The 12,131-nt window shown below is 37.9% G+C and overlaps 1 protein-coding gene across 1 annotated transcript; it reads right to left on the minus strand.

Moving 5' to 3' along the window:
- Window positions 1-5,912: 5,912 nt before the first annotated feature.
- LOC147887582 (uncharacterized) lies at window positions 5,913-6,990 on the minus strand. Its single transcript, XM_087394344.1, has 4 exons — window positions 6,964-6,990; window positions 6,635-6,748; window positions 6,241-6,441; window positions 5,913-6,155 (listed from the first exon to the last, which is right to left on the minus strand). Exons 1-4 carry the CDS (start codon window positions 6,988-6,990, stop codon window positions 5,913-5,915), a joined length of 585 nt encoding a protein of 194 aa, XP_087250470.1.
- Window positions 6,991-12,131: the final 5,141 nt, after the last annotated feature.

Below are 12,131 nucleotides of genomic sequence, written 5' to 3' on the forward strand. Positions count from 1 at the left end.
TCTGCATTAAAGACAAGATTATCTTTCCTCCCATAAAATTGGAATGTGTTGCATTTGTCCTTCAATGTGTAACCTTTTGGTCCCTATGGCAATCCATGGGCATAAAACAATGCAGCCACTCCAATCTCTCCACTCTTGGTCTTCTATGTGTACTTTCCATCTACGTGAACATCTTGGATCACGTTTTAACAATGCAATTTTAATTTTCTTACTTTCAATATCTACATCTCTAATCACAACATGAGAAAACCCTTGACTAGTTGGTGCAATTTCCAAGGATTGCATTAGCATCACATCATTTCTTACGGGCCATGGAGGTACACAACTAGGAAATCCAGGTTATAATAGTCTACATCTTGCTTCTAAATCCTTTGTCTCATATGCGCACAAACTTGTGCCCCTTGGTAATGGTATAAATTTATGCAATAGAGAGTTGAGTGGACGTATGCAATCCCACGTAAAAGGAAGTGGATTCATTTGCAAGAGGCTCATCCCAGTAGCCTCATCAATCTGCAATCTTTCCAAATTTCCTTCTACAACAATACGTTGCTTGTAATATGAAGCACCAAAGAAAGTCATAAAATCTCCATTAAATTGAATTGAGAAGAATGAATTTATAAGCGCCTTCCAATGACCTACACCTGATACATTGTTGTCATCTGATTTTACAACAACATGATCTCCTATTCGAAATACATCACCTTTAAATAAAATTTTTTTATACACTATAGCCTTACCAAATGTCACCGTGTTTCCCTCTAAGCCCAAAAAGTTATCTATGTAATGCCTCTCTTCATCAATTAGAGGGCGAAAAACTCTCCTTTTCTTTGTAATGGCAATCCCTTTTGTTCTAATTACTTCCATGCAAGGATAAACTTGACCGTTCTCAACATAAGATTTCCAAATATCCTTTGCCTTTGAAATAGATGACACTTCTATAAGTCCTTTGTTGTGCCAAGGAAAACAATCAACATTGCTAAGGTTAACACTATTGAAACCACTTGGGAGGACTAAAAATGTATGCATTTCTTTTAGCATTCTTTGAAAAGGCATTAAACCATCCTTATCCATTTGAAGTTTCTCAAAAACCCATGTAAACAACCTTCTTGCATGATATTGAGAATATGATATTTCATTGCTTCGATTATTTGTTGGAATATTTACGTAAGTGGAAACATATCGCTCAAAAGCATAGCACCAAAATACATCATGTGCTCCATGTCTAAGAATGTCATCCAAAATCTCTCCATTTCCAGCAACATGTTCTAAGGGAGATGAGTTAGGACCCATGTACTCCTCACTTCTAACCCTCCATGCACTTAGTAATGTTCTAGCCACCTCCATGTCCTTCTTTGACCATCCTTTTTCTCGACTATAGTTGTAAAACAAATGTGCAATATCAATTAATAGAAGTCCCAACTCAAACAACTCCTTTGGAATGGTAGCGATAAAACTAAGAACTTGTGGTAAACACCATTGAATAAATTTTTGGTTCTCCTCCGCTTTAAAGCTCTCATGATACTTGCTTGGATTATGAGGCCATCTTCCATAACGTATGGAGCATGGAGAGGTTTTGTATATTAAGTGCACAATACCATCTACCACTTTTTTGACATCATTGTTAATACTCTTCATAAGTGAAGATATATATTTTTTGAATAAGTTCAAAGCAAATATATGCATGGCATCGTAAACAAGATCTCTAGAAAGATCAAATGCATATAAGTTGTGTAGTCTCCATAGGATTGAATCCCCAGATAACCCAACATTTCTTAGGATTTTTTCCTTCTCACTAAGGGTGTAAACTCTTTTTGATAAGGATATTGCATCAACCATCTCTTTTGTTGATCTTTTTTTTGGTGGATAGCGTGCTTGATATCTATTTTTGTCATATATATATCTACCTACAAAGCCTATGTTTGAAGTGTCTAAAGATGCTTGAGCTATATCTCTTCTGCAAAAGGCTTCCCCTCCATCTTTGAATAGACCCATTTTACATTGAGCAGGATGATCACCAGTAACCATCATAAGAATAGCTCGAAGGGTGCATTTTCTTGACATTTGATTTACATTACCAAAAATGGACCTAGGAGGGTAATTATAGTATAATTCAATCCCATTGAGAAATAGACTCTCCAATTCATCCAACAATGGTCTCAAAAAAGCACCTAAGATATCGCTAGTACTTTTAATGAGTTTCTTACAACTAAATGGTATAAATATAACAGGTAAAGCACGTATGATTGGATTATTCTTCCCAATATTCAATATAAGTACCTCGACCACACCGCACTCCTTTTGGGTTGTTCGTGAAGCTTGGAATCCATCAAAGTGAACACAAAGGCCAAAATTTCGAGGATCACCCTGTAGGCAAAGTTGATGCAATATAAGTAGGCAAAGGTAAAGTTAAAAAAGATAGCTCACAAATCTAAGAAAGCACAAAAATATAAGAAAATAGAAACCTATGCAAAATATTTAACTCACCTTGACTATCTTCCTCTCGCACTGAATAGGGTTTCGGCATTTGTCACAAATGAATCTGTATTGTTTTTCGTCTTCATTCCAAGCATCATGTAATGGTTCCGCAACACTTGACTTTGGAAAAGCTCTATATATCTTTTTACAATAAGGCTTGTCACATATTATAGGCAATTCAAAAGTTGCATTTGGATCCCAAAACTCTTGAAGGTCTCTACACTTCTCACCATCCCAAAAATCATATATGTATTCAGGATAGTCACTCACTCTCTTATTTAGCCAATTGTCCTTATTCCGCCATATTCTTAAAAACTCATGACAAATGGTTCTACTTTTTGTCATGAGTTGTAATTGTTGACCTAGTGGCACATAATTAAAGGCCACCATATCTTTCCTATGCATGTTGCATGCCTTACACTTTTCACAACAGGAAAGGCAATCACGCTTAAGTTTTTTAGTATTTTGTGTGGATGCAGTACACGAACAATAGATAAGTTTCCCTGAATAATTGTCCTCGTCACTAGGTCCAAGCACTTCAGTAGTGTGTGGATTCTCCTTTGCACCTGTGCATAATCTCCAGCGTTGTGGTTGAACCATACCTAATCCAAGATACATAGTTTTTAATTCATCCCATGATGTTGGGACCCTATCTCCATCAAGGTCTCCATCCCATGATGGATCAAGTTGAACCAACAATGAGCTAAGACTTGGTTTTTCATTCTTTCTTCCCATTTTGACAACTTCTAGACCATGCTTGTCTCCAAATAAAATATGTAGCATCTCCTCTTGAAACTTTATAGGTGCTTGATACTTGTCCCAAACTGCTTGTAACTCAATTGTTCTTTCCATTATTCGCTCATATATCGATGTTTCTTCCTCTTCTACTTCCTCTTCCTCAAGATTTCCAAGCACATCATCCTCATTGAGTACAAAGTCATTCTGCTCACTAAGATTCTCCTCACATGCTTGAGATGAGTGAGTATCCCCAATGTGACTCGATGAGGTGGGAAATCCTAAATGTGACAACATGGTCCCATACTTTTCAGATAATCTTTTGTGCCTAACATAGGTTGAGGAAGCAACCTCTCTCCCTCCACTACAATATGCAGCACAAGTACACCATACTCTCCTTGAGCTTCTTGGTTCAATGGCTATTACATGATCACTTTGTGTGCATTGCTGTAAGGACATGCTCCCTAATGTTTCATTCTCTATTCTCCTTTGCACATTAGGGTGAATGTTTCCATTTATATCTTGTTAGAAGTGATCAAAATATGTTCTTCGACTCACCATTTGAGACCCAACAGGACTATATTTACACTTGTAACTACAAGAACATCGACGATACCCAGCTCTGTGAATGTTGTCCATCTGCATATAGAAGTAGGACAAATGCCATAAACTTACCGCAAGCATGAAAGTAGGACAAAGCATAATGTATACAACATAGACATAGCATAACATAACATAGCCTAATGCATGTAGCATAATGCACAATGTATTACAAGATATTATAAACCTCAATTCTTAGGCACATAATACAAAGCTTGCTCAAGTTGGGAGAATTTTAAATATTACAAGCACAAATCACAATCATAGAGCATGGCATAGATATATTACAAGCAAAAGTAATAATCTGAGAGCACATAGAAAAAAAAGTGGGACTAACCTGGATTCACGTCGCTTGTGATGACAAGGAGAGTAAGAATAGCAGCCAAACCACGGTAAATATAGCTAAAATGTGAAACAAAACACTAATAAATTATAAGGCAGACCAATAACACACACTCTCTCTCTCTCTCTCTCTCTCTCTCTCTCTCTCTCTCTCTCTCTCTCTCTCTCTCTCTCTCTCAACATGAAACAAGTATGTAGAAAACAAACGCTAAACCCCCACTTGCACCTTCATCTATAGAAACTTATTACATGTCAATAACAAAAACAAAATCATATGAGAATGATACACATCTTCAAGAATCTTTAAGAATATATATATATCGCTTGATCTATGAACAACAAGCTTGATCTGTGAATATATATATATCTCATTTGCCCATGAATGGCAAATGAGACCCAAATCCTGCATGTAAGAGAAAAGGCAAAGCAAAAAGGCAGAAAGGGTTATCATCTGGATGTGGGCATTCTTTGAACGACCTGCACAAGCAAGCTTCAATATACTTGCTTCTTCACATAAAGCAAAGCTTCATGTGTCATACCAAAATTAAACACCATAGTTTGGACAATGTAGCTACTGCAACAAGGATAATGGAGCTTCCTTTCCACAGCCGTGATGGATTGATCAACGTCCAGCCTTGGCCTCTCTTTACCTTTCCATCTCCTGAATTAGACGCTGCCTGTGCCTGTGATATTTGACGCTGCTTGTGCCTGTGAATTTGACGCTGCGTGTGCCAGCAATGTGAGCAACTAATGTCAAGCTGTGTCTGCTACGGTGGATGAAAACGGAAATCCATCAATCAACAGCAATATTAAAATTAGAGAGAGTAGAGCAAATCAAACGGCAAGCTAGCCATAGCTCGTTAACAGTGGAAGAGAGCATACTCTCACCATCAATCGACGGTCCACATACTCTCACCATCAAACTCATTAAACAAAACACTAACACACTTAGATGATGCACACTAAAATTTTGCCAAAGCTTGGTGGATGTAGGGCAGACTGAGCAACGAAGGCTCGGATCAATGCTAAAGCTATGAGTGAAGTCATAAACCTTCCACCATTACCATCTCTCTACACATCCCCTCTTCCAGCCCTGAAATTTTAAGGCCTGCCCTAACCTTCATATTTGAAGGACACAATCTTACATTGGCCTTCAAAAGTAACAAATCAGGGGTAGCTACATATATTTTTACATAAAAATATGAAGCAAATTTGGCCTTCATGTGCAACCTCAAATTTTTAGTCAGCGTTCCTTAGAAGCTCTGAAGGGCTTTGAAGCCCCTTGAAGGCTTCAAATTTCAGGGCTGGCCTTTTCCTCTACTGAACCATAGTTAACTATCCACCTTGACATTCGGCTCCTATCACCCCATATCATAATTGCTAATGCATGTTGCTGTTCACAGCCTTCACCACCATTGCACTTACATTCCCAATGCATTGATTGTCTTTATACATTGACATCCCTTACTCACATGTCACACATGTATTCATATATATTTCTAGATTTTATGTCAAACACATGAAACACTCTGCTATATGTTTGACGCCTTGGAGAAGTAATGCGCAGGCATTGAAGCTCATGCATTACTCACATGTCACACATATATTTACATATAGTCCTGGATTTTATAATTCCAATGCACAGCAACACTTCCATGTCTGGCAGATGAACCTTATCCAACCTATACCTGAACCCTGCTAAATTTATACTCTGCTATATGTTTTGACGGCTTGGAAAAGTAATGCACAGCAATTGAAGCTCATAACCCGTATCTCCATCCACTTCTAAAATTACCTCCTCCGTTGAGCTTGTCCAGTTCTAGAATCCATCTGGGACCTAGCATCTCCACAATTTTGGAGTTTTTAAGGCCACCAGCTCTTACAGCTTTGAAGCCTGGAATGGACTCTACCAACGCAATTGTTGTTGCAACAGCCTCTTCATCGTCTCCAGCAACAAATGTGTGATGAGGGTTTTGCACATCCGGAAGTTCTTCGAGCAGTTTCTACATATGCACAATATCACACACTATGAATTTCATCCTCGCTGTATAACATCAAAGAAAGGGCTAAATACATGTTACCAATTACCCAGAAAGTGGACTTGAAAGCTGTTGTCCACCGTGCATGTTCTCCCAAGGCTTTCTGATTCAGCAACGTAGAAGATGTCTGTCCCCATTGCGTCTCGTCAAAGAAGTATGCAACATTGGTCACGTCCACAATGATCTTGTTCTCAAGGTGAGGACTCAAATTTAAAGATCGGAGAAGTGCGTCTCGGTCTTTGAGAGGGCCCTGTCAATGAGAGCCCAATTGACCCATGAAACAAAAGAAGGATACGATTGAATTAGGGAATTAGATTGGAGCTGAGCTAGCGCCAAACGTTTCAATTTGACAGGAAATAATTGGAGGCTGGTTCCGGTATGTTTCCTACGAGCTAGAGATCAACATGAGCAAGGCGAGAGAGACCCAAATCAGAGACTCGCACCTTCATATTGGGAAGCGATTGTTTCTGAGATGTATACAAGGGAGTATTGGCCATGGGAAGCTCCTGAATATCAGCTTGATTCGCAGCTCGAGTTCTTGATACAGAATATCCCGGCTGTGGCAAAGAGCAGACAGGCTGCAGCTATTCTCAGCTGTGGCAAAGAGCAGGCAGCAGGCTGCAGCAACATCTAATCTACAGTGCAAAATCCAAGGAGAGGGGCGACGTGGGATATGGTATTGACAGAACCAAATGTGCAGAACATCATTCAAGAAAAGCACAAACAATGATAGAGCCAAATGCACAGAACACAATCCAAGAAAAGCACAAACAAAGAGGTTAAGAAACTGTTGCAGCATGCGTACCTGAACTTCAGCTCATGCTTGGAGGTTGGATCTTGGCAGGACAAAACTGAAGAGTATTGTAGATGCAAAGGGAGATGTAGAGCAGGGAATAACAAAGCAGGGGAGAGCAAAGCCTTTGCAAAGCAACAAGGGAGAACAAAGCCGTTGAGGAGGGAAATCTAAAACAAAGCCGTTGAGGAGGGAGAACAAAGCCACTCAGGCGGGAAAACTTGAGAAAAATCTAAAACCACCCAATCTTGCTAACTTTTTAGTAAATTCTTAATTTACATTTTTCTTACCCATAAAGCATGTGAAAGTTTTTCTTTCAATTTTTTCTAAAAATTATTTTCAAGAATACTTGGGTAAAGGTATTTCGAAAAACCACAATTTCATTTGTTTATTCTTGAATGAACATATGGTGCTCCACTTATGAAGCCTTATTTGAGATGGAAGAAAGGTCCCAATAATTTTATTCTTATGATATTTTAATATGGTAATGATTTATTATATCATGTGTAAATTTGGAAATATTGCCCTCTAGACAAATACTTGATCATTAATCCCTAACATGGAGGTGCAAGAGAGCATTGGTGAAGACAACTTGTCACTTATTATTTTATTCCTTTAACAATAAAGAAAGATTCCCTTATGAGTAAAGATGCTTCAAGGATACAAAACAAAAGAGGATTGTTTGCATATTAATTATGAGTTGTTAAAAATCAAAATCATATAGTTTGATTGTAGGCCATCCATGCCATATGACAGCCTACATGTTCATAAAAAGTGTTTGTTTTAGCTTAAACTCAAAAGAGATGTATCAGGCCATGTATACCAATGCTTAGTATGCTTCAAATACAAGTATAAAAGAGTGAAAAAGGTATGGAAAAGTGCATCCTTTGGATATATTTTAAACAAAGTGTGAAAGAATAAGTCATAGATTTTACCATTTGGCTATATTTATTCAACTCAAGACATGCTCCAATGCCTTCTCTAAAAACCTCAGAGGTAGCTAGCTTTCTTTGATGAAACATCTTTGTATTGTGCATAGCCATGAAGATCATGCCCTCTTACTTGGGTCAAGAGCAGTGCTCATGGGAATATTTGATCCACCAATTGCTTGATCCTTGGGGAGCAAGACTTATGTTGATGGTTACATCATCCAAAACATGTGCATCCAATAAGATGAACATACTACATAATTGACTTTATGTTCGTCCATTGATTTTGGGAGTTACAGCATGCTTAGAGCAATTCAAATATTAACATATGACTATAGGCTTCAGCATGCCATGAAGGCATTTATTCTCTTATGTAATGTTTGCTTATCTCATTGACCTTTCTAGATTTGGATTTTTAAAGATCCTCATGAATACAACACATTGTGAATTGTTTCTTTGTAGTATGAATGGGTGAATGACTATGTGAAATCCATAATAAGATGTTGGTGGAGGCGATGAAGCCATTGATGGAAGAATATAGGCAAAAACAAAGATGGGGTACTAAGATTACTATGGCATCAATATAAACATCATAGAAGAGATAAGAAGCTATGTCGAGTAAAGATTTTTTCTTTGGATTAATAATTGATTGTATGTGCAAATGCTAACACCAGCTATGGTGGTGTGCATACAAGGTTGAAGGAGACCCAGATGGTATGGTGGCCCAACAAACACATCGAAGTTTGTAGAACCTACTACTCCCCCTACTTAATAGCCATAGGCTTTAGCCCTGTTATTAGCTTGATTATTCTCTAAATTGATTGCATGTGCAAATGCTAACACCAATTATGTTGGTGTGCACACAAGGTTAAAGGAGACCTACAAGGTATGTCCAAATGTGCCAACAAAGACATCTAAGTTCTATAGGATTTGCTTCTCCCACTACTTGATATCCATACACTTTAGCCCTATTATTAGCTTGGTTAGCACTAGGCCATTATCACTCAAAACTTGGAGACCCATTTTCTCCTTTGTAGTGACAATCGGTGATTAAAATTCCTTCTTGGATGGAAATATATAAAGATCTTCAATGAAAGATCATTGTCTATAAAAATATGGTAGTTGCTCATCAAGGACATTCTCCTACAATTTGAGGGCACCCTTGAGTAAAACTTATCAAAACTAAGTCATGAGAAAATTAGCCAAGACATGCATCAAGAAGGCAATGTTTAGGGCAACAAGCTTTCTTTTGCCTGTTTTCTTTAGACTATGGAATAAATAAAAGTTTATAAAATCATGGGAACGTAAATGAAAGTTGATTGTATTATTCTTGATATGATGGTTATCCATATTTACCAATTTTGGAACTACTAATTAAAAGGGAATCATTTTATCTTGATTTGTTTCATCTCTTGAGGCATGTGTGAGTGTCTTCATGAGATGTTACTATATATGTGTGTTTGTATGTTTGGATGTTTGTGTTAGTGTTCTCACATCCACTCACAGGCACACAATGCATGAGCATGTGTGTGCACACACACACATAGAGGTGTGTATGCACACATGCACATGAACATGTACACATATGCATGCACACACTACGCAAATATGATTGACTTTGTAGGCATGTGTGTGTGTGTGTACGCATGTGTGTACATTAAAGTAAAGGGATTTATAAATAAACTTGAAATTAAAATCTTTTAAGATCCCACCTTGAGACTTGATGATGGAGCACATCTATATACTATCATAGGTGGATCATGTGAATGAGTTTTAGAAGTTGCTAAATAGGCCATTGGTTTTCAATTTTGATACAATTTTGAAGCAAAGAAGTATCATAAACTTTGTATGGTAGCTCCTTTAAATGGCTTCTCAAGTCGTAGAATCAATTTAAAGACATGTGCCTACATCTCAAGTATCTCCACGGTGGAGACATTTTGATCTAATGTGATAATAGGCACTTGATTATTGTTATTATTATTTCCAAGGAAAGAAATTGTTGGGGGTTCATTCGTTTGATTAGAAAACTAGTTAAAAATCATAGAATGTCAAATATGGCTAGTCACTTTTGACACTATTTACATGTTTTGTGTGTGTGGGTGGAGAGAGAGAGAGAGAGAGAGAGAGATGCTTGAGCAATGCTTATCTTGGAAATTTCATGAAAACATTGAATAATTAAATTTATAAATAATTATAAACTATATTTATTGAAATTAAAATCATTCTACGATCCTATGATCTTCCTTGAGACCCAATGGAGAAGGTCTTTAACCCATCGAAGATGGGTCATGTTACTCGTACCTTTCAAAACAAGAAAATTGATATTTTTATTTGATTATAAACTTGACATTAAAAGGACCTCATTTCTTATATAGAAAATGTTGAATCCAATTGATTCTCCATATAGAATTGAATATCTCCTAGATAGCATTCCATAGCCTATATATAAAGTTTATTTTTCTATGTAAAAGAGCCTCATTTTCTACATAGAAAACACAGGATAGAGTGATTCTCCATATGGTGCTACGTGATATAAATAGGAAAATCATTTCCTAGATTTAGGGGAAAGTTTTCCTAGTCTGATCTAGGAAATATGCTAAATTTTCCTACTTCCCCCTAAAATTCCTATACAGAAAGTTGCTCAAAGTTCCTTGTGATCGCAGATGTGTTGAAAGCAAGCGATTCTGCATCCGTCTGCACTTCTCAAATGCCGATTCGCTTATTGGGTGACAAGCCCACAAACCAGCAGCTCCTTAAATTTCAAATCTGGCAGGAAGGGAGCTTCCTGCTTCGAATCAGAAATCAAGGGCAGCAAATCTACGGCTCCCCATTTCCATTCACAAGCGTAACGGGTAAATCCGTGAGCTCGAGCTTTGCTGAAATCGCAACCAGTTGATGAATGCTTTCCAAAGTCCTGTTCACAAGCTCACCATTAAAACTCTACGATCCAGCTGATGATCAATGCTCTCTCTAAAATCTCTGCATGCAATCTTCATTATTGCAGGAGCAATCGGCATTCCCGATTGCACCGGGGAATGGCAAAACGGACAGCATGTATTCACACCAGGAGAATTCGCAAAATTCACGATCTATTGCACGCAAGATGTTTCTACCACGAATCTATCTTTCAATCCGTCGCAATTCCAGGCCAAAGCTTACGACAAAACTGATCAATCCCTGGTGCCCACTCCTGATCTGAGCATTGAGAAAATGGTGACAAGCACCTTGGCGTGGCAGCTACTGACATTCTCTCTCAATGTGAGCGGCTCTTTCGTGTTAAGCGTGAGAAACAAGGTGAAAAGCTTGGCAGGGTCACCTTTTAAGTTCACCTATGGACCAGGTATGTACTATCAGAAGATGTTTTAGACATTATCCACACTAAAAGGTCATTATCAGCTTCTTCATGTGAGGCAAGGTATACTTGATGAAGTGCGACCAAGACAGGGGACTATAGACCTTCCCCCAACTGCATTTAGCTAGGTATACGGTGCCGCCTCTACAAAGCTAATGATATTGAATTCTAAAAGGAGAAACAAGGAAACATGGCAAGGAAAAGTGTTCAGAAAGTTTTGTATATATTGTGTCACCTAATTGAATGGGTGTCTAGCTATTTGCTATTACTTCACCAAACTGAATGATTATATCGTCTTGTCAAGCTTTCCATGAAATGATTATGTATCTGTATCAAAAGTCAGGTTGAATTTTGTAGCCCCTATCTCAAAAGAAAGAGTGAATTCTCTAACCCGACACTCTTCGGGTTAGAGAATTCACTCTTTCTTTTGAGATAGGGGCTACAAAATTCAACCTGACTTTTGATACAGATACATAATCATTTCATGGAAAGCTTGATCAAATACGATAATTACTCTAGTGTGATGCCTTTAACTAAAAAATGCGAAAGCAAAGCTTGGAGGTGTCAATTCTGCTGAAAGAGAGGAAAATGGATTGTGCAGGCCACACAAGGAACAAAGAGAGCCAAGGTCTGTGCTGGTTCAGTGTTCTTTCCAGAGATAGAGAAGGAGAGAGAAGAAAGAAAGAAAGTTTATTAAAGTCTACGAGAGACCATGAAATGTCTATGAGACTGAAGAAATCTCATACAATGGGTTGTGCAGGTGTGGCCTCAAAAACGAATCAACAAACCTGTATGCATGCAAAAATGCAAAAAAATGAATACAATATCCCAGTCTCAGATATGGGCTGCTGATGCAACAAAACGCT

Source organism: Dipteris shenzhenensis, chromosome 23 (assembly GCF_047967505.1).
Source record: "Dipteris shenzhenensis isolate YYH24624 ecotype China chromosome 23, Dip_SZ_1.0, whole genome shotgun sequence".
NCBI lineage: Eukaryota > Viridiplantae > Streptophyta > Polypodiopsida > Gleicheniales > Dipteridaceae > Dipteris > Dipteris shenzhenensis.